A 22,090-nucleotide genomic window follows, 5' to 3' on the forward strand; every position below is an offset into this window, starting at 1 on the left:
TTTGTATTACTCTGTTTAGCTTCGTCATTTGTTGTATATCTTGTATCCCCTTCCCTAGCTTGATTATATCAAGTCCTGGTTAGTGTTTTGCCCTGCCTCAATAAAATTACTTATCTGTTCTTGTTTAGATTTGTAACGTCTAATTTTTTATTTGTAATTGTTTAATACCCTGCCTGACCTGTAGTTGTCGCCCAAGGGACCTCTGGCCCGCCATTCCTCTCCGACCTCAGTTTCCATGTCCAGTAAAATTTATCATTGTGTAAATATTCTTTTATACTATTGGTTTGTCTTTGTCCGCACTTGAGTCTCTGAACCCGATCCATGACACTACCAGGTGACTGTTAATAAGGCTACATTCAGACAACAAGCTAAAGTGACCCAAATCTGATTTTTTTTTGCCCCTATGCGACCTGTATCTGATCTTTTCATGACAGTCTGAACAGCACAGACCCGTTTTTTTCAAATGCGACCTGGCCACTTGGATATGTGGTCCTGAATCCGATAGGTATCTGATCTTTTGCCATGCGACACCTGTCTGAACAGCGCATTTATCCGACTTACATGTCATTGATACACGACAAAGTAGGGCTGCTCCGAATAGCACTTTCTGGCCTCCGGATGATCAGGCCCAATTAATAATGAATTTTCGAATATATGGTCGGGGGGGCGTTCCGGCCACTTCCACCCCAGGGGTGCACTCTGACAGGGTGGAAGTGGCCGGAACGCACAGGCAGTACTTGGCTGCTGATGCCAGTTTAGGATAGCGGTCACAATTCTGTTTCCACCATCGGCATCGGTGGTGGTGGCGGTGGCAGGGAACGAGTGGCGGGCGATTTTGAAGTTTTTAGAAAAACTTTTAAATCGCAAGATATGCTCCACTGTCACTATTTGTGTTTGCTTCTGCAAATACTGAGCATGCTCGTTGCGTGTGACGTCATCATGTCGTCTTCTGCGCATGCGGGACACTGTTGGGTTGCATGAAGTTCACGCAGAAGATCACATACAAGTTGCATTTAATTGGAAATGTGAATGAACTCGCAAAAAAAATCGGGTTTCACAAAAAAATCCGAATTGAGCAATGAGTCCTGCAGTCTGAACGTAGCCTAAGTTAGCACTGACCCGCCAGTAGTAGCATGTGTAAAATTCATTGATAGTTTCACATTTTTCTACTTATGCTTGCAGTCACAGCACATCTTTCATTTAATATATTAAAACGTATCTTCTCCAATATACAAACAAAACTTACACTCATGCATATCACCCGCCCCTTTGGTATAGCTTCTAAAGTACTATAAAGTAGTCACTGAAAGTCTGTTTTTACACCTGTTGATGTTCAGTGTAGGTTTCAACTCAACTTATATCAGTGTGAGTGCAAAGTTCTGTGGAATGCATCGTATCATCGAGCACAAACTGAAAACTCAACATGCTGTTATGATGATTTTCCTCGGAAGTAAAACTTTAAGTTGAGTTGGGGCGGATGCATTTTGGGGAACTGAAAGTGTTAAACAGACTGAAATCAAACCCGCAAGCAGATTCATCCTCTAAAATAAATTACTGTCGACTGTTCTTCTGCATTCTTCTGCACTCTCTATCTCCACCGTAAGTCCCTGCTGTCTGATTTTAGTTAGTCTTACTGTGTTGCACGTTCTGCAAGACTGAGCTTGCTTTGGTGGAAGATGTTGTGGCCTGGAGGCTACGGGCCCATCTTCCTGTTTTAAAGCTCTGCTGGGACTTATGTTTCCACCAATGGAAACTTATGCACTACACTGCACACCGCCACCTTGACCACAGGAGCGAAAGGTTAGCAGTCAGAGCTGACGCTAGACTGAAAGGTGCAACCTGTGAATGTATTAATAGCTCATAGGGGATTTTCATGAGTCTGCTTTGTCTATATGCGTATTAAATATTACACTGTATCTATGGAGATGGTGGACTGTGACTATGGTGCACTCTAAGAAATTATTGCCACAGAAACGCTGCAGACACGACACATTTTATTTTCCTTCAGCATTATTTTACATTGTACATTCAGGCATGCAAATCAATCATTTCTTTCATCTTTGTTTTAGGCATAACGGTTCACACTTTTCTACTCTTCACTCTGGAATATACACAAGCACTCTCCTCGCTGTCCTCCACGCCTCCACGTTGTCGTTCACTGTTCCTCTTCAGACTCAGAGCAGCGTAGTGGAGGCTGTTTTCATCTTGACTCTGGTAGTGACAAATGGACAAAGGGGGAGTCGTGTGAAAAACGTAACTGCGAACATAAGTGAGGAAATATAATAGCTGCTTTATTAATTTGGTTCTTCTTTTATTGTTATTTCACCTACCACAATGTCAGAGGCTGAAGAGGCTGCCAGATGGGAAACAGTTCCTGCAACCCACAATATATGAATGAGCACATCAGTTAATTTAATACATCCATCCGCTATCTATACACCGCTTAATCCTCACTGGGGTCGCGGGGGGCTGGAGTCTATCCCAGCCGACTTGGGGTGAAGGCAGGGGACACCCTGGACAGGTCATCAGCCTATCACAGGGCCACACTTAGAGACAGACAACCAAGCACACTCACATTCACACCTACGGACAATTTAGAATCACCAATTAGCCTCAACATGTTTTTGGACTGTGTGGGAGGAAGCCGGAGAACCCGGAGAGAACCCACGCTGCACGGGGAGAACATGCAAACTCCAAAGATCCTGGTGCCCCCACCGAACCGGCGACCTTCTTGATGCGAGGCAACAACCAAACTGTGCCACCTTGCAGCCCTACTTTAATACAGCAAGATTATAGTGATTTGGAAGCCTTACCATTGCAGACAGAGCACGTCTTTTTCTTCATCTTGTATGTGATGACCGCCAAGCTAACGAGCACAACGATGGACACTGCCAGTGCCACAGTCAAGCAATACACCAGGAGAGGGGGCGCTTTTGCAGAGATGCATGAGAAAATGCCTCTTTATACAGATTTATATGACAGATATCAATCAATATGATTAAGTGAATGAACACAGCATCAATTTCTGAAATGATCACCTACCTACAATCTCAACCCTTGTTCCGTTTCCGACAACGATCTCCCCACAAGAGGCGAGAGCACAGTAGTATATTCCAGCATCAGAGACGTTCACAGAATTTATTGCAAGGGTCAGGGTGCAGCTTTTCCTGGGAGGCTTTTCATTTGAGAGGCTTGTACACTGGCCCTTGCTCGGATACATGATTGCAGGTTGGGACGCATGATGTCTGAACCAGTAAAAGTTCTGATTTCCTGCACATGGTTTAGTATACGCTGTGCAGCTCAAATTCACAGAGTCTCCCACTCGAAGCAGCTGCAGTTCTGGCTGATGTGCAGTAGATAGGTTGTTGGGCGGAGATGTTTCAACATGAAGGAAAATTCCTTCTCCAAATTCAATGGCGTTGAATACTAAAACCCCACAGTAATATGTCGCTGAGTCAGACAGACGAAGGTCTGTGATTGTGAGATCATTGGTGCATTTATCACTTTGTGCAAAGACTGTAAATCTGTTTTTATATGCAGGGTCGATGTCTGCATCTGGGCTACGCTTCATCTGAGATGAAATAATGTGAGGGTTTCCACCCAGTCTCTGCTGGTACCAAGAAAGGAAAGTTACAGCCTCACTTTTACAGAAGCAACTCAAAGTCACGTTCTCCCCAACTTTAGCTGTCCTGACCCCGCTCTCCTGAACTACATTTGTGGTCTCGCTATCAGCCAGCACCAAACCTGTGCAGAAATGCCAAAAATGATCATCATTCTCCCTTCAATGTATATCCACGCTCACACAAAAAGTGAAAAAAATGTGTCAAATACTTACAGATTTTATAGAGAAGCGCGAGAAAAATGCAAAATGGAATCATCTCTGAAGCTCTGCAGTCTGTCTACTGCGTGTTGATGGACACACCAACTCTTATAGGAGACGGAGGCTCTGATTGGCTAAGCTGAATGGTTCGGCTCAAAGTCAGACTCACGATCAGCCTGGTCAGGTGACTAGGGGTGTAATTGGGGTTGGGTCCTTTTGGTTATATCATTCATGTGAGGACACTACGAAAGAAGTGACAACATGCACACCATGAGAATTAAATTTCCTCAAGTCCGCTTTTGAATGGAGGCATAGAAGCTGGTGCATGTCAGTGTTTGTTCTCCACCACAAGCAGGGTGTTAAGAGGGTGTTTTTAAAAATATACTTGTACAATCTGTATTTTTTCCAGTCTTTACAGTCATTCTGTTTCTTGTACTGTTGTACATGTAAAGGTCTGTGTTTAAGTAGGTTAAAAGCAGGTGTGTGGTAGGAACATGCAGACTGTAAAAACAGAAATCAGGTCAGGAGATTTAAACCAGCTTCTTTAAAAGTAAGGTTAACTATATGCGTGGTTGGTGTTTTTTTTAGTGTAGCTTTCTAAGTTCTTTCGTGCCAGTGATGAAACTGAAGATGGATGTGACATTACTGCTTAATGGGACCACCCCACCTACAACATCATCAAATCTTACACTGAGAGGAAACCACATGTGAAAATAATGCTACAGAGACATTGTTTTTTTTAACCTCTTTTGGGGTATTAATACCAGACTGCATCCAGTTTACTGCTGCATTACTGCCCTCTAATGTCTTCCTTCACGTGTCCTCAGTGCCAAGTTAAAAAGCCTCTGCTTTTGGCTGGCAAAGGGAAGAAAGCTGAGAAGCTTTAAAATATAACTTATGCTGAACAGTGGCCTCTGCTGCCACAAGGGGTAATTACATGCCACTGGTTCACTGAGCTCTGTTGATTCCTGACTGCTACTGTGCTGTTCTAGTCTGAAGCCACAGCAGTCACGTGCGAACAGCTAACAGCTCACCAGAAAATGTGTTCTGATGTAACTCAACACTGTTCTTTATGACTCATTTTTGGCATTATAGGGTAAAAAAAAACATCCACACTGACCTCCCAGTGCAGCTTCTTCAGATTTCTGCATACTGTAGCTTGAAAGACTGTGAGATTATAGGAATCAGGCCAATTGAGACCACTTCTTCTTCTTTTTTTTTTTTTGGCTGGAAGTTGACACATTCAGCCACATTCAGGATGATTAAGGTTCATGTGTGGTGACCCTAAACTTAGCGTAAATAGCTTCTGGTACATCATTCATACCTATACCTGGGCCAAAGTAGTGTTCCTAGCCTCCTGGATTTGGGCCATTATAGAACCAAACCACTGTGGCTTGCTGCGAGGTCATGCCAGAGTAGTGTCGCCATTATTGTAAAAAAAGCCCCACTCAGCCTTGATTGTGCGCCCTAATGGATGTGCACACTGACAGCTGTAGACACCATGGATGCACTAGTGTTGTTATTATACGACTTCCTGTTTCGTTTAGTGTCCACTGTCCATTCCATACATGCTCAGTAGGTTATATTATGTATTCTACAAATGTAGCGTTGTCATTGTGAGGATTGTCTTGGACTGTCGCCTCTACATGCAGCCAAGACACTGTGTCACAGACTTGGAGAGATTGCGAACATGACATCACTTGGACACTTGTTGAACCATGCATGCTTGTGGTCGACAGAAAGTCTAGTATTAGCATTGGTCCTCCACCTAATGCAGAAGCAGGATGGAGCTGAGGTTGGACTCAATCAACACATGAAGGGTTCTCACAGAGGGGTATGACTAGGGGGGATGTAGCCAATTGGGGCTAGTGGCAACAACAACCAACAACAGGAAATAACAACAGCAGTATATCATCTGCATAAAAATGAAAAGGAAGCGCCATCCCTGCTGGTAGCATAACCATGTGACCATATAACCTTTGTAACCCTTACCCTAAGCCCACCATAGTGTTTTAGACTGACTTTGTGCGTACTGTTGTTGGTTTCACCTCATCAGTGTGCAGAATCAAATCAGCTTTTGTGTGTATCTCCAAATCTTGTGTGCGTAAATGTTGTGCAACTATAAGAACATAGTGAAGGTTTGCTTTGCAGAAAGGACTCATGGTGTCCAAATGTGGCATAAATGGTTTGTGTAGATAGTGTTTAAGCTTGTGTTTCTGTTGGTAAAATAAAGAAAGTTTGTCAGACAATTTCATTCTTTAATTAAATGTAGCATTTTAATCTAACAACCCCCCTGCCTCTTTACTCTTTGCACCTTTAGCTGCAGTGGAGCTTCACCAAGCAGAAGCAGATGACTGTTTGTGACTCATGTACACCTTTTGATCTTCGTGGTCTGAAGGCTTTACAGGCTTGGAAAAAAAAAAAAAAAAAGTTGCGGTAGAACTATGACGGTTGTTGACTCAGTGGAGACGAAGCTTCACTGACCAACAGTCTTCTCACTTCGACCCGTGCTTCCTGAGTTGTGCATAGTGAGAGTAGGGCGGTCGCTGTTTCTCAGACAGGTCAAAGCTCAAATGGAAAATTAATCTAGCCGCTTTTGTTGTAAATAAGGCAAGCAGTGAGAAGAGGAAGCGTGCTGTGTATTAAAAACGTACTGTAAATTACACTTATCTGGAGGATGAAAGTAAACAACAACTATTGAGATAAATAGTTTTTCGGTATGTTGAACATGTGGCAAAAAAAAAGCTGTTGGCTGAAGCAGACTCTGTGAAAATGACAGTTTAATTAGCAAATGCAGGATATTTAGAAATAAAAATAGCAAAGTATCATATTGCATTGACAGATATTTTCACTGTTTTTGTAAAGTTGACCCGTAAGTGTTGACTTACAATCTGCAACCTCACCTCCAGATGCCACTGAATCCAACACACCAGTACAGTAACTGGACTCTAACAATTACATAAATGTACGTTATCCTCGTTCAAACAGCATGAAGTGATGAATACGTTGAAGGCTGTTGCTATAATCAATGTTTTTTGATATAGTGTGACTGTAATTTTTCACACTTACTCTGTAAATTTCCTTCATAAAAAGCCTACACTGGGGAGCCTTGTAAAGAATTTACTCTTATCTGTGGTAGAAAGTCGTTATGCACTTTAGATGACACACAAAACTTACTTTATAGCCTTTAAAACAATCAGAGTTTAGGCTTTTGCACTTCCTGGTGAGTTTCAGTTAAGCTGGAAAGAGCTGCTGTAGTTCTTAACATCTGTAAATATCTTTATAATCTAATCCCAAATTCATGATTTTCATTCTTTATACACAGATGACAGAGAATCTTGATATTAGTTTTGCACCAGGAGTATCAGCGAGTCTTCATTTGTTTCCTGTAGTCATTTTTTGCATCTAACAAGTGTTGAAAATAGGTCAGAGACGCTTTGATGGCTACCAGAGAACCGCTTTGAGCAGCAGCAGGCGCATCTTGTGGTAAAACTGGGCTTTTTCTATGCTGTGCTTTAGATATAGAGACTTGAATTCAGGTCAGTTGGGGGCAAATAAGCTTCCTCTGTACTTTAACAGAGTTAAACACAGAGCTCTCATTGCAAACATTGTGTTTCTTACAACTCAGATGTGTTTCTTTTAGAAGCATGAAGGCAACACACAGTGAGAAGATAAGCCAGGCCCCCATCATGTCACAAAGCTCCTCCTCTTTCCTCTATATTCTGCAGCATCAAGTCCGCTGTATCAGTGATGCAAAAGCTTTTTAAGTAGCCCATCCTTTGCTCTTTATATGAGAGTAAAAGTGTTTCTTTGTGCATTGGCTTTCAAAAGTGCATGTGGCGATGAGAAGTGAAAGAGCAGAGGCGTTACTGTGAAGCAACTAGAACAAACAAACAACATAAAAAAAAAAAGCAACCACAGCGACATCCTGTCAGGACGGAGCGACGGTAGGGCTGGGTGGTGTGTGTGTGGTGGGGGCTGAACTCGATGTTAGCTAGCTTGACCAGAGCGGGAAATGAGAGACGAGACATGTTTTTTTTCTTTTTCTTTTTTTTTTTTAATCGTCCACCAGCTGCAGCATCTGAAAGCACCTCCAAAGTTGAACAAAACAATCGAGTTTCACAGCTCTTAACTTGATTTTTTTGTTTTCTGAGGATTAAAATGGTTCAACTTGATTATAATATTCGCTTAAAAGCAGGCTAAGTGATGAAATTCTTCCTGATCTTCTTGAAGTTTTTGTGCATTTTGATTGCGTAACTGCATCCATGAGGCCGAAGCCTAAGAACCATAAAGAAGAGTTGCGTAATCACATCAGCCGGCAGTGCTTCGGGGCCATGAAAAAAGGGCAGCGGGGAGCTTTTTCATGTCAGGCGACCACAACAGCACATCTGAACGCCTCATTCTGTGGGTGGACTTCCACGTTTTATGAACAAAAGTTTTGCGAACGTCACAAGTGTCCATGTCAGCGTCGCTTTAAATAACACATCTCTCCAAAGTTTTCTATCTGGTGGTGACGGCCACATCTAAGCGTTGTGTGATCATTTAAGCAAAAGTGCCATTTTGAAAGTTTAGCATCATGATGGAGCGCTTATGTGATGTCTGGTGTAGGTGGACTGCTGCTCCCTGCTGACCGACAGCTTAACTGCACACAGACGCTGATCAGAAAAGGCCCGATGCTGAATGCAAAGCGGCACTTTGAAGAGAGCTGCACATCCTGTGAAGGTTTTGTGTGACTCTGGAGCTTTTCAGACACTGAAAATTTAAAATAACATGCAGTATGGGAAATGTACACTGTAAGGATTCAACAAACACAAAATACTGTTGTAACAACTTCTAATGAAATGATGTTCAACCAAAAAAACTAAGTTGAGTCAGGGGAATTAGCAATTTAGTGGGACTTGGAATTCTGATCTGAAAATGAAAAAAAATGTAGTTATTAAGCAAGTTTTATTACCTTAACTTGATTCAGAAATTCAAGTTTAATTTACACACAATATTACATTTTTATTTAAAACCAACCCATCAAAAAAAGTTTATCTTGCAACCATACATTGAAATCACGTTTTAAGAGAGTGGAGTCCAGTGTATTCAGAGGTTTATCCAACCAAACGGGATAAAAAATTGCAATATTTTGGCCTCTACTGTCTAATTTTGATCATTCTGTCATTCCTGTGTTCTTTCTTTAATCTGCCTCTTGTGAGTTCCCTTAAATTTAAGATTGTTTTTTGTTTGTTTGGAAGAAAGTTTAGACTTTGCAATACATATGTCGTGATCAACTCAGACAAAAAAATACAGTGAACTCGACATGTTACGTAAGGAAAGTTCATTTTTATGCATTTAATGAATATATATTTCTTCTTATTTGTACAAAATATTGAGATCACTGCCTTTTACAAGAGGAAGAATGAACTAGTCCATAATAAATTCTGAAAAATACAAATGTTTTTTTTCTTCAAAACATAAATTCCCCTTTACGATTGAGCATATACAGGATTCAAGACTATCAGAAGCATTTAAAACACAAATGCTGATTGACGTAATTACAGATGTTCATAGAATTTAAGCCTGCAGAAAGACAGTAGCAGTGATGGTGGAGGGTTTGGTTTGACTAGACAGCGAAGTCACTCCAGCTCTGACAGTTTAACTCCAGAATAAACGGTCTCTTCCTCTGTGATCTTCTGTCGCCTGCTTGTGCTTTGCTTCTTTTTGAAGTCCAGAGCTACGTACTGCATAGCGTTCAAGTCCTCACTCTGTAGGAAATAAGACATAAGTGATGGCATTTGTCTACATGCAAACATGTAACTCGTATTGGGAGGATGTTTTTTTTTAACTAACCTGATTCTCGGCGGTGTATTCGGAAACACTCAGCTGCAGCTGCGACCCTTTAAACAATCAGATTTTGAGGTCATAATGTGGTAAAAGCCTCAAAATAGAAGAAAGGAAAAAGGCTGACATATCTGCATACCTAGATACCACTAAAATAGAAAAAAATAGTTGTTGATCAGTTAGTTTACCTTCAGATTGCAGATTTTTTTTCTTGGCCATTTTGCAGACGAAACCAAATAGGATGATGTTCAGAACAACAGACACAACCAGAGCTGGAACCAAACCGTACACCAAGACAGGGAAAGTGTCGTGATGGCTCTCTGAGAAAACAGAAAGCAGTACAGACTGAGCGAACAAGCAAAATCAGCAGATGAAGGAAAAAACAGTTTTAAATGCTGCTCACCTCCAACATCCAGTCTCGTTCCTTTCCCAAACAGTATCTCTCCGCATGAAGCCACGGCGCAGTAGTACATCCCGGCATCAGACAGGCTCACGTTCCTCTTTGCTAATTTGTACATGCATCTCTGTTCAGGACACCTGGATTCAGGGGTGTCAGAGCACTGACTGCTGCTGTTAGCGTGGCTGTACATGATTCCCAAGCGGGGGCTTCCTGAATCCTTTTTGAACCAGTAGACGCTGTGTTTTCCATCAGTGGCTCCAGCGAGAACCGTGCAGCTCAGAGTCGCAGAGCCTCCTGGCTGAACCGATTCAGACTCCGGCTGCTGGAGGATGGACCAGCGACTAGACTCTGGAAATTATATGAAAATTACAACAAATTACTACTGATAATGCTTTTTTTTAAAAACACGTCAGCTGTCTAAAATCTACAACAATTACCTTTTACAACCAAAAGCATTCCTTCGTCAAATTTAATGCCTGTGATGTTCTCATGTCCGCAGTAGTACATGGATGAATCTGAATCCTGGATATTAGAAATCTTCAGATGGTAGTACCCCTCTCCAGTTTGAAGGGAAAACCGTTGGTTGTCTTCAAACTGGTTGTGGAACCTGTTGGAGCTCGGTGAATGTTTGTAGAAAGAGGATATTAACTTAGGCTGCTCCCCGGCGACCTGCCTGTACCAGTACAGATGATTGAATTTGAGGTCATAGTGGCAACGTAAAGTCACATCGTCTCCGAGGTTGGCATAAAGCAGAGCACCATCTGAAGCACAGATGAAGATAAATTAATGACCAAAAAAATTGGGTTAAATCTCCAGAATGCTTTTTAAAAAAGAAAGTTTGGAATTTAAGATTAACATGTCAGATTTAAGACACCTAGAATTCATTTCTAGCATGAAATAAAGAGGAACTTACAGGCTCTAGAGAAAGAAACCAAGAGCACATAAAACCTGAGCATCCTTCGCTCTCCGGCGTTCAGACTGATCCAGTGTGACGGCAGTTTCAGTAAAGGGGTCGAACGCAGAAGTCTACACCTTCAGCGGAAAAAACGTGTCTACGTGACCCAAGTGCTGCAGATTCGTGTGTGTCAATATCCGAACGAAAGGAAGTGAGAAACCCTGATTTGACATTTTATAATGAGGCAATAAATCGGACTTTGTTCTCAGAGTTTTTGTGACACTTGTGTGTTTGTTAGGTTGTCTAAATAACTTGATTTCCCAGCAGCAATTATAGTTCCCCTTTGAGCAAAATTTATTTTTATAGAACATCCTGTCTTTGGTTAAACTTGGTTGCAGTTTTTGTGGTGTAGATGTGCTTTCAGGTGTATAAAGTGCAGCTTGCGTGCATCACTTTGTGCCCTGTTGTGGCCTGGTAAGGTTTCTAGTGTACTGAATCGGTGCAGCTGCATGATTCTTTTATATACCCATCTGTAAAGGCAACATAACAGTCTACTCAAGATAAAAACATTTTTCTAATCCAATTTAGAAACTGTCCTCACGTGAATTTTAAAAATGTGCATCAGAGCCAATGCCAACGCCTAATCCTGGCTTTAGTAAACACTTTTTACACTTAGTGGTAATATAAGAGCATAATAGCCGCGGCATTATTTGAAAACAGTTATAACATTTTTGCTGTGAGTTAGCAGGAGACATAGACTGTAAATAAAAGATCAAAGCCTCCTTTGCTGAAAAGTGAAGCCAGCAGGGACGTGTATTAAAAGTGTATTCTTCCTAACAGCCAGGAGGGGGCGATGCATGTGGTTGCAAAAAGAACCCAGATTGTATAGAAGTCTATGAGAAAACAATCAATTCTCCCAGTTTCTGTTGTTTAAGATGTGCTTGACTTAACTTGATAAGACAGGATGTTGATTTTGTGAATTATGGTCTCTTTTAGTGTATGATGGACTATAAAGCAGGACATGTCTTGGGGTGTCACTACCTTGTGAATCACACGACTTCATCAGGGTGTGAGGTGTCCTCGAGATCTCAGATCCACTACTCACTTATCACGTCTGCTTTCATTGAGCAAGATGATCAAAAAGTGCAAACTCAGGGTTTCAGTCTACAAACCAGCATGTGATGTCGCGTTGGATGCATCCATTTTCTGCATGCAGTCTACGGTGGGAGGCACATTGATGCTGAACACAAGAGGTCTTATAACAGAGCCTTGGGGAACACCACATGCAATTGTGTGTGATTACCAAACCAGATAGAGTAGTACTCGTCCTCCTTAAGGTTTCAAATAAAGACAGACATGCACGGATCATCGTGTGTATTTGTGTATGTAATTGCACACATACTTTATGCACATCGGCAAGTGAAGCTGATGCCTTGTGCACATTTTGAAACAAAAACAGACAATTCTTCACATAGCTTAAGCTACACTGGGTTTTACACGTATTCTGCTAACTCACTATCCAATAATAGCAAACTAAACGATTCTGTGACACAGTAACATTAATTAAAGTTGTTCTGAAAGATCCCAATATACAAATACCTGCCTGAATAACAGATCAGTCATGAGTGGGAGGTTTACTGACAGTATTGAGTAAATATGATTGCAGATCTGGTCATACAAAGCATTTTTGAGATGTTTCCTGATTTTAGACAACAGAAAAGGTAGAAATTAATAAAAACTAAATACACCAAATGAGCAAAAACAGCTGTAAATATTTGTAATATTTTATCACATTAAAAAAACACAGGGTCTGGTGTTCTCAGTGTCTAATTGTGCATGTAGTGTACAATGGCACAATATAGAGCAGTGATGTGTGGACAGATTTGTTTTCTCAATGGATGTCATATGTCCAGTATTTTATATTCTAACAAAGGGGTTGTCTGAAGCTTTGGAGACAGTACAACAGCAGCTTTCCTATTTTTTTTATTGCACAAGAAAAATAAAGTTGTACAACTTGCAGTATTTGCAGGTTTGAGCGCAAAAAACCATAAAGCGGGGCAGTTTTTTTGCCGTCATCGCCTATGTTGCATGTGCGTATACACGCCCAATCGTTCCTTGCTTGCACTTTCTTTTGCCGCACAGTCAAATACAAACAGCGAGACAAAAAGAAGAAGTAAGTGCCAAGTCACCACATCAACAAGACTGTCTCAGGGGGGGAAAAAAAACAAAACACTATGCGATAAATGTCATGATCAGTTTCAGGTCACCAGAATGAATAAAAGAAAGTTATATTATTTATTATGCACATGGGGTAAAACTGCACAGCTTTAGAACACTTAATCCAGCAACACCTCAATGGACCAGCAGGTGTCAGTGTAAACCTGAAGGTTGTCTTTGCACTCTGGCAAGCATTTGCCGCCTCACCAGCAGCACTGCTTGGTATCTGTACAGACTATTGCGTGTCTGTCTTTATGCGTTGCACCATGTGACGGTTTCACTTGTCCTCATGTTAAGTAACTTCTGCTTCAACGCCACATCAAGTTCTCGTTTCTTCATGTATTCCCTTTAATAATCGCAATTAAATGTCTTAACCATGGAACAAACTGAACCCTAATTATAATCATTTTTTCCCCCCTAAACAGCCCTGTGGTGTGTAATAAAGTTAAGTGGGGGTAAAAATGCCTTAACTTCCAAAATGTCCTCAAAGTCTGAAAGTTAAACTGGGCCTCACAAAGATAGTAATTTTAACACACACACACACACACACACACACACATAGGCCCACAGTCATGTTTCCATCACTTCTGGGGACATTGTATTGAAACTAACTCCCCACCGTTGCCGACCGCTTGCTCAGAGGAAGTCCAAAGGCAACTTTGGATTGTTGGGTTCTCACTTTAAATTTGTAAAGTCTTCATCTTACTATGTTAAGCACTGTGAGAGGACATATGTTGTAAACATACAAATAAAATTGAATTGAATTGACATGAACTGAAAAATCAATTTCCTGGAGATTACCTTAACCTGAACCTTAAGTGCAACTTAAATTTAATCTTAACCTAAACCTGAATATAACTTTAAACCAAGTCATACCTCATTCTAACTTTTAATGATCATGAGGTTTGTTTTTTGCCTCTAAAAAGGAAGCAGGTCCAGACAGCATGACTGTGTAACCAGGTGTCTGACCCAACAATATGAATACCACACGTACAAACACACATGCACTCATAATGAAATAGTGACAGTTATTATTGACACTATCTGCCAATTTGAATGTTTTATGTGTTTTACCAGAAAACAGGTCTCTCAGTTTAGAGCTGGAACCAGAAACTTTTAAAGCTAACATATCCTCCGATCTGAAGCCATGGTTACTCGAACTCAAGCTGCAGCTTCAAGCTCTAACTGAAAAATGTCAGCAACTTACGAAACAAGGCCTTAAAAGTGGAAACACAAGTGTGCTGAGCAAAGTCTTACAGACTAGAAAAGTGTAGCAACATTATGCGTCTGCAGCTGTCCATGTGTGCGTCTACACCAAAGTATCATCGAGGCTTTCATGTGATTTACACATAACTTTGTGTGCATATGAAAGTCAATTAGTGACTATGGGAACCTCTCACCCCCTTTCCCCCAAGAAGAACCAGGTGCTAGTTCATTGCTGGTGCTACTGCCAGTGCTTAATTGGTTCAAATCTCGCACCACCTAAGAACCTGTTTGCTTTTCCATTGACAAGGAGCCAAGTTAGACCCATACCACACATCACTGCATACGTAGCTGTTTATCAAAAAAACAACGCTCACACCACAAGGACGACCACACAGGACTCCAGACTAACTTTTTCACTGGTGCGACCAACTTTCTCATTTGGTCGCACCTCTCACCTTGTCACAGGCAAAACATATTGCTGACTTGCTGAACATTTTCTAATCAATAGACACTACAATTTACCAATGTTCCCCAAACGCCACACATCGCAGGCTGTGATAGCTGCTGCTTGGTGGCCGCGTTGCTCAGACTGGTGTGTGACCAAAAATGACTTTAAAAAGAGTCAACCAAGGTGTTCTAATGTCAGATTTGTCCAAGATGAAACCAAGTGGGGTTTTTTTCTCTTAGGGTCTTTTCTATGAGCGGAAAAAAAACAGCACATGTAGGTGCGTTCTGTTTTTTATGATAACGGTGCTGCTGGTGGGACACAACTGATAGCGGACAGTTTGTGCAACACTTGGATCTGGGAGGTCCTGACAAAAAAACTACACAAATTACCGCTTGTGTGTCCCATTCTGTGTTTCCACTGGTCTCGTTGGTCACGATAACCCCGCCCCCAGCTGCATACATACTTGGTTCTTAGGTCTGGCCCAGCCTGGGGTTGGTGCTTGCTCAGCACAAGTTTTGAGAACCTGGAGCCGGTGCTTAGGTGGTAGAAACACAAAGAACTGGTGCTAAGTCAGGCTCTGGCTCCGAACTAGCACTGGAACCAGCTCAGTGGAAAAGGGGTATCTGTGACCTTCCATGTGTTTGTGTAGCTCCTTCTGTTGTTTTTTTCTGGTCTGAAATATGCTTTGATGTATGGTAAATGAAAAAACCCAACTTTTGCAATGGATTTTAGAGAAATGAATGAAGTTGGTGATGCATAGTCCTGAAAACTGAATGGTAAAAAAAAAATAACTCTCTCATGGCTCCAGTGAAGTTTCCATCCATCCATCCATAAAGAACTGTCCTTGCATGTCCTCATGTTGAACATAAGGGGGTTAAATCAGTAGATCATAACGGACAAACAAAGCTATGTGGGAGTGGTGGTGTTTGCAGCTGTCTTTGTGCGCCTCCACATGGGCGTATAATCAAAGCTTTACTGACAATTAAGGTTACCACAGATGGTAGATTTGGTTTTTGGAACTGGTATCAAGCTGACTGCAGTGATGTGGGAGGTAGCACACTGTTCTCTCTCCAACAGTTTATGCAGATCCAGACCACATATACTTTTATTCTTCTTTTATTCAATGTCGATAGAAACCAATTTTTTTTAAACAATTTATGGGGCCACATATTGACTGAGCATTTTAACTTGGTGGTCGAGGGTTTACATGATCATAACCGACAGCATTTTCTAGTAAATGTTTGTCACTTTACATGGATCTATTTGCAGGCACGGCATAAATAAGCTCGACTGAAACACCGTCACTGATTATTTAGATTTAGGTCATGAGGAGCTTGGTAAAAGGTCATAACTTTCAGGTTAAGGTTTTCAGGTTAATCGAACATCGGAGAAATTTTGTGGTGTCAAAAAAAAACTTAACAGAACTCAAAATAAGTACAACTGGAAATTCTAATGTTATGAAATGGTAACCCACAAATATATTTCTGCATTTAGATATTGTGTTCGCTGACATCGTAGTGCATAAAACTCTATATAGCTTACAAGCTTCACTTCATTTGTTGAGAAACATGTGAACACACTTCATTTTTAGCAACAGTCTGACATTCAAATTGGTCTGCTTTGACACCCAGCTGTACTTCATCTTCTGAGAAAAATGAGGTTCCTATTGAGGTTTTAGACTTCCTATAACTGCGCTTGTACGCCCATCTGTCGAGTGCTCCGTACAGTGAAATGCAGCAACATAACATGACACAGACCTCATCGGATCTGTCAGACAAAAAAAAGTCCCAGGTAAGTGATTTATTTTATCATGCATGGTTGCATTGGGGTTGATCCTGAAGGGTTAAGCGAGAAACCGTCCACCTGTGTCAGTGTGATTATCCTACAATAAGGCATAATAATTCACTTTAAAATCAATGTGCACTGGGCGTGGATGCAATCTTATTCTTGTAGCCAGTGTTCTTTTAGTGTTTAAACATATTTTTCTTTCACCTTTTTGCAGAGTTTGTATAATCAGTAGGATGGCAGCCTCATTATTTATTCTTAAAAGCTTCAATAACATATACATTCTATTTAATATTACTATAGACATGGGAGTTTTGTTTTCTTCTAATGGTTTTATCCTAATCCTCATTTAAATGATACAGCTACACAATTCAAATTCATTGAAAGTGAAACTGTGTGAGTTTGTTACTATTGTATTTATAGTGTATCACAACCTAACACGTAGAGGTGTTTTAATACAGGGGTGTGTTGTGTGACATTATCAGGTCAATCAGATGAGTCGCATGTTTAGGCTACAAGAGAGAGAGGATGTGGCATTTGTGAAAAGATAAGACTGCACGCGCCTACAGTAGTGGCACAAAGGCTGCAAAGCAAAAAAAAAAAAAAACACACAACAGTAAACCTACTTGTAGATTTTTCCAACAGATTCACATCTAACAAGTGAACTGGAGTTTCAGTTTAAAACATGCATCTTCTTATTTTTCTTCATGGGGCAAAGATGGATAGCTGCTGGTGAAATAGCCATTTGTTACACAACACAGCGTTATGAAAGTATTTGTATTAAGGGTGGCATATGATAAGAACCAAACACATATTGTGGTGCTATGAGTGTAAAAAAGCTGATGAGTAACTGTGGGAACACACAGGAAGAGCATATAGAGGCGCGACCCTCCTGAAAAAGACCTTTGTAGACTATTTGACTTGCCACAGTGAGGAAAACAGACTTCATGATGCCTATGTTTCTTGAAATGTCCCAGCGCAGCGTGATAGCGATCAAGTATGTAAAACTACCAGTGAGTGGTAAATGTGAGCTTAAATCGTGTCTGTCCTGCAGCTTTCTAGTGACTGGATTGATAACGTTGCCTCTTCTTTGCTTGTTTATATCGTGGTTCACCTGCAGAAATTTCTTAGAAAGTGTTCATTCTTCCCCAAAACAACTGCATAAAACTTTCTAATATGGTATAATAAGTGTAACTAATATCGTTAATAACACCAGCACTGCCAAGTATTAACCCAGCACTATTAGGAAAGACATTTTTGCCATAACTCGAGTGTTTTTTCCCCCAACTTGACCTCCTAAATGTTATTGAATGCTTAAAACTGATGTATTAAACAGTAAGATATTATTTATTGTCCATGAATAAGGCAGTAATTACAATTAAAAGAACATTGCAATGTTGGTTTTTAAACAAATAAATGAAGGAAATTTAAGAACCATGTAGGTAAAAGTTGATGGTTTACAGTATGTTAGAAAATACATCGTAGTCAAAAGAACAACTTTTGCAACAGCTGGAAACTAATTGAGAGTTTTAAAACATCTCCTTTGCATTTACATGTCTTTCTTGAAGTGAAAACATGAATTAGCTTCTCGAGCTAAAACTTTCCGTATAATGTCTGAACCCGGCTGCCGTTATGTTTCTAATCTGTTTCTAATCTCTCTTGTAGATCTCAGCAGACGGAAGCCTTAATTACAATCACTCAGTGCAACATCAAGACCTTCTCCTTCCAAGATGCTTTTCTGTCCTTCCAACCAGAAGGTGAACATCACCAGTAACCCAATAAACCAAACTGTGATAAACCAAACAGCCGGGATGACCTCTTTGAACGTGTTTACAATTTTCCTCCACGGCCTCTTCTCCACCATTGGCATCGTGGAAAACCTCCTTATTGTCGGAGTGGTGGGCTTCTATGTCCGCCGCTCTGTTATCAGCATCTGGATCCTGAACCTCGCGGCCTCCGACCTGCTCGCCACCGCTTCCCTGCCCTTCTTCACCCTCTACATGGCCCGAGGCAACACCTGGACAATGGGTCCCACCTTCTGCCGCATCCACTCCTCCGTCTTCTTTCTCAACATGTTTGTCAGCGGCTTCCTGCTGGCAGCCATTTCTATGGACCGCTGTTTGATGGTGCTGAGACCCGTCTGGGCCCAGAACCACAGAAGCATCCACCTAGTGAGGAAGATATGTGGGGTGATTTGGGTCTTGGCTGTGATCTGCACTGTACCCTTCTACATGTTCCGTGACACCATCCCCCTGCCCACCGGCCACATTCTTTGTTACTACAATTACGCTCAATTCCTCCCTAGTGAACCGTACAACTTAGAATCTTTATGTAAGCAGCGCAAGGAGGGCTTGGCATTCATGAGGCTCTTTCTAGCCTTCCTGATCCCTCTCCTGATCATCATCCTCAGCTACGCAGCCGTGAATGTCAGCTTGGCGCGCCGAGGCTGCCGACGCCCCTTTCGATTCGTTCGGCTCGTGGTGGCTGTCGTGGTGAGCTTCGTGCTCTGCTGGGCTCCGTACCACTTCTTCATCATCGCAGAAGTGATGGCCCCCAGCGGGGACCGTCTACAGACGCTCGCAGCCAAGGCCCTCCCCGTTGCAGCGACGATCGGCTTCCTCAACAGCGTCCTCAACCCCGTTCTGTATGTGTTCAGCTGCCCTGACCTGTGCAGTAAGATCAGACATTCTCTCGGTGCGGTGATGGAGAGCGTCCTGGCCGAGGATCTGGCAGAGCTGGCTCGACGCCGCAGCACTGCTCGTAGCTCCATCAACACCTCTGAGATAGTGCTGAGGCATAAGAATTCCATTCCAGTGCCTATGGAGGAGCAAGAGCACACTGAAACTGTCAGTAACTAAGGAGGCAAGGAGGCTTTGACTTACTTCAACTTTACCATCCATATATGAAAAAGTAGCGCGGCCTTTTTTGAGTCAATTAATGTCAAACTGCTGTTCATAAAACTTGTTCAAACATTCCTCAAATTACAAGCCATCCAGCAGCTCAGTTGCCATAATCCCTTCTGCTCCTGGTAGGTTTTTTAATTTGAAACATTTGCCAGATGTATTACATTTTGATTACATTTCAGCTCAATTTAGTTTTATTTATATCCCACCAATTCACAACATACGTCATCGCATAGCACTTCACATAGTAAGGTGATGACCTCACACAGAACAAAGAACCCAACAATATAAACCTGCCTTTGGATTCTATATGAGCAAGCAGTCAGTGACGATGGGAAGGAAAAAAGAAAAAAAAACTCCAACAGAACCAGAATCAGGGAAGGCAGCCATTTGCCTCGACTGGTTGGGGTGAGGGCAGGGTTGAAGGGAAACTTCATAATCTTGCAGAATACAATTCACCAGTCTTACTGATGGAAGTGCCAGTGTGGAGATGTTTATGATCTAAATTCATCATGTAATCTAAAAGTATATAGGGCTCATCAGTCCTTGTCAATTTTGTTGTAGCCTGGCTCTTTATCAGCACCAGGGTGTATTTGTGGTCATGCTCTCAGCTAATTTTTTATGCTTTTCTTTATTTCTTTTATTCAAGAATTTATAGTACTTCAAACAACTTTGTGTTTGCTTAGTGTATTTGACTAATATAACTGCAGCATGAACTGTTTTAGGGCATGAGCAGAATCAGTCCTGTACTGTACAGCAGTGATACTCAACTTTCAGTCTGGAGGTCAAATCAGGTCAGTGGTATTGGAGTGCCAATAAAAAGTGTGTTATCTATCATTACTTTTTTTTTTTTAATGATAAACTCCATTACTGCTTAACAACTGGCTTCTGACCTCATGTCAATTTTTTGCAAAAATGGCCTCCAGCACAGCAAGTTGCGTTGCACTGTTGTACGGTATATACTCAACACAATTACTGTGGTTGTGCTATCGAACAGCATTCTGTTATTTTTTATTATTATCTCAACATATAATCTGCATATGCAGTCGAATAAAACAGACATTTTCTGTTGTTCTTGTAAAGAGTTTGATCTTGGGTTTGCAGATGCACAAGATGCCTCTCAGTAGATGCTATCAGTCGCTGCATGTGCTGACACAAATAGATCTTTGAGATACAGTCCGCCGTTGCTACTTTGGCAAATTTAGTGCTTACAAAAGCTATTTTAAAAATGTATATTGCTCCTCTGTTTTATTGCTCATTCATGCAACGTCTGTTCTTTTTAATAATGTGAGATTGCATATCTAAACATGAATAAAAAGAAAGAAAAACAATCAGGTTTGCCATACGATACGTACCTTGCATATAACCACAAACATGTTTCCATAGTGATTCACGCCCATTCTGTTGTTAAAAGAACTGACAACAAACAAGGCAGTAAAAACACATTTTAATTGTTGTAAACATAACAGTAAAAAAAAAAAGTTTGAGTGGGAATTTCCCATTATGGCTAGTTTTCATGCACTGGTCACACTCTTCAAAAACAAATGCACATTGAAAGTAGATGATCTGACCATTTCCTGGCGTTGTTTTTCCTGTCTGTATATCTCTTCTTGAAGCCACAATGTGTATGAATGTGCAGTTTTGACAAATGTGAAACAACACATGTCCATATTTCTACTGAGTTATATAGAAGTGAATTTGTGTAGGCAAAAGTTCAAGTCTTTGCACTTTGAGATCTGTGCATTTTTCTGTCCCATATTAATCCAAGCAGTATTTAGATGATCACGAGAAGTAAAACTAAGAACTGTGCAAGAAGATTCTTTAAATGAGGAAGTGGAAACCCTCTGAACCTTGGTAATTTCTTCATTGAGAGTTGAAACTCACAGTACACAAAAACTGAACACATGCATTCCCACTGGGTGGCACAATTGACTAAATATCAAGAGTCAGATGTGTGGTCAATTCCAGGTTATGTTGCTAGAAGGTGATTATGTCTAGTTTCAGTCTCCCTCTTGGTGTCTGGTTGAGATCTGGTACTGAGGGTTACGTTTTTTGCGGGTGTTTTGCCCTCTGCCCAAACAAGGCAGGGATCTTTGCAGCTCCAGTCGAGCATCAGGGCACAGAAAGATGTAGAAGAGGGGATCCAGCAAGGTGTTGAGGCTGGTGAGACCGTAGCACAGGCGATAGACGAGGAAAATGGAATTCTCGAATCCGCACGGCTCGTCAGTCAGTAGCAAGGACACAAATCTGTATCCGCCAACGAGGTGATAGGGTCCAAAGACAACGATGAAGTTTACTGTGATCACGACCAGGATTCCTACGATTTTGTGCCGCTCGTGGTCTGAGACGGAAGGAGATCGTCGGAGTGTCACCCCGATGTGGGCTGAGGTGTAGCTGAGGGAGAAAGCAGAGATCAGACATCGACATATTCAGCCAAATATACAAAATTGATTTTTTTTTTCAAACTGTACAACTCAGAAACAACAGACAGTAACTCAGTAGCTCATCTGAGAGTTTGTACATTTTCCTAATTTTTCATGTTTGAATCTTAGTTTTGTTTTTGTAATTTGTCAGAAAAATTCGAAGCAGT

The 22,090-nt window shown here is 41.3% G+C and overlaps 4 protein-coding genes across 6 annotated transcripts in view; 1 reads left to right on the forward strand and 3 right to left on the reverse strand.

Annotated features, from left to right (window-relative positions):
• Positions 1–2,766, reverse strand: part of LOC103361177 (uncharacterized) — a 7,093-nt gene extending 4,327 nt beyond the window's left edge. The window contains exon 1 of the mRNA XM_008287193.1: positions 2,763–2,766. The gene's annotated coding sequence lies outside the window, so the exon portion shown is untranslated. The remainder of the gene's footprint in view (positions 1–2,762) is intronic.
• LOC103361176 (uncharacterized) lies at positions 1,973–3,894 on the reverse strand. Of its 2 annotated transcripts, none has more exons than XM_008287192.1 (5): positions 3,836–3,894; positions 3,043–3,744; positions 2,814–2,930; positions 2,331–2,374; positions 1,973–2,211 (listed from the first exon to the last, which is right to left on the reverse strand). In XM_008287192.1, the coding sequence occupies exons 1-5, from the start codon at positions 3,876–3,878 to the stop codon at positions 2,080–2,082; spliced, it is 1,038 nt and encodes a 345-aa protein (XP_008285414.1). In that variant the 5' UTR covers positions 3,879–3,894; the 3' UTR covers positions 1,973–2,079. The 2 variants fall into 2 exon arrangements, with proteins under 2 accessions (XP_008285414.1, XP_008285413.1); XM_008287191.1 differs by having other exon boundaries at positions 2,814–2,942.
• A 3,973-nt stretch (positions 3,895–7,867) lies between these two features.
• On the reverse strand, positions 7,868–11,038 carry LOC103361178 (uncharacterized). 2 transcript variants are annotated; one of them, XM_008287195.1, is made up of 6 exons: positions 10,960–11,038; positions 10,484–10,653; positions 10,050–10,394; positions 9,835–9,966; positions 9,656–9,702; positions 7,868–9,570 (listed from the first exon to the last, which is right to left on the reverse strand). In XM_008287195.1, exons 2-6 carry the CDS (start codon positions 10,551–10,553, stop codon positions 9,442–9,444), a joined length of 723 nt encoding a protein of 240 aa, XP_008285417.1. In that variant the 5' UTR covers positions 10,554–10,653; positions 10,960–11,038; the 3' UTR covers positions 7,868–9,441. The 2 variants fall into 2 exon arrangements, with proteins under 2 accessions (XP_008285417.1, XP_008285416.1); XM_008287194.1 differs by having other exon boundaries at positions 10,484–10,807; positions 10,960–11,002.
• A 7,311-nt stretch (positions 11,039–18,349) lies between these two features.
• Positions 18,350–19,711, forward strand: LOC103361180 (prostaglandin D2 receptor 2-like). The gene has a single exon (XM_008287196.1). It carries the CDS (start codon positions 18,409–18,411, stop codon positions 19,453–19,455), a length of 1,047 nt encoding a protein of 348 aa, XP_008285418.1. The 5' UTR covers positions 18,350–18,408; the 3' UTR covers positions 19,456–19,711.
• The last annotated feature ends 2,379 nt before the right edge of the window (positions 19,712–22,090 follow it).

Source organism: Stegastes partitus, unplaced genomic scaffold (genome assembly GCF_000690725.1).
Source record: "Stegastes partitus isolate 25-593 unplaced genomic scaffold, Stegastes_partitus-1.0.2 Scaffold489, whole genome shotgun sequence".
In the NCBI taxonomy this organism is placed as follows: Eukaryota; Metazoa; Chordata; class Actinopteri; family Pomacentridae; genus Stegastes; species Stegastes partitus.

Coding starts and splice junctions, on each gene's coding strand:
- LOC103361176 (XM_008287191.1), bottom strand. CDS start 3,878: ATGATTCCATTTTGCATTTTTCTCGCGCTTCTCTATAAAATCT. Junction 2,943..3,042: donor AACAAGGGTTGAGATTGTAG/GTAGGTGATCAT, acceptor TTTTCTCATGCA/TCTCTGCAAAAGCGCCCCCT. Junction 2,212..2,330: donor CTTCAGCCTCTGACATTGTG/GTAGGTGAAATA, acceptor TGTCACTACCAG/AGTCAAGATGAAAACAGCCT.
- LOC103361178 (XM_008287194.1), bottom strand. CDS start 11,002: ATGCTCAGGTTTTATGTGCTCTTGGTTTCTTTCTCTAGAGCCT. Junction 10,808..10,959: donor GGTTTCTTTCTCTAGAGCCT/GTAAGTTCCTCT, acceptor TCTGTGCTTCAG/ATGGTGCTCTGCTTTATGCC. Junction 9,967..10,049: donor AACGAGACTGGATGTTGGAG/GTGAGCAGCATT, acceptor CTGTTTTCTCAG/AGAGCCATCACGACACTTTC.
- LOC103361180 (XM_008287196.1), top strand. CDS start 18,409: ATGACCTCTTTGAACGTGTTTACAATTTTCCTCCACGGCCTCTTCTCC.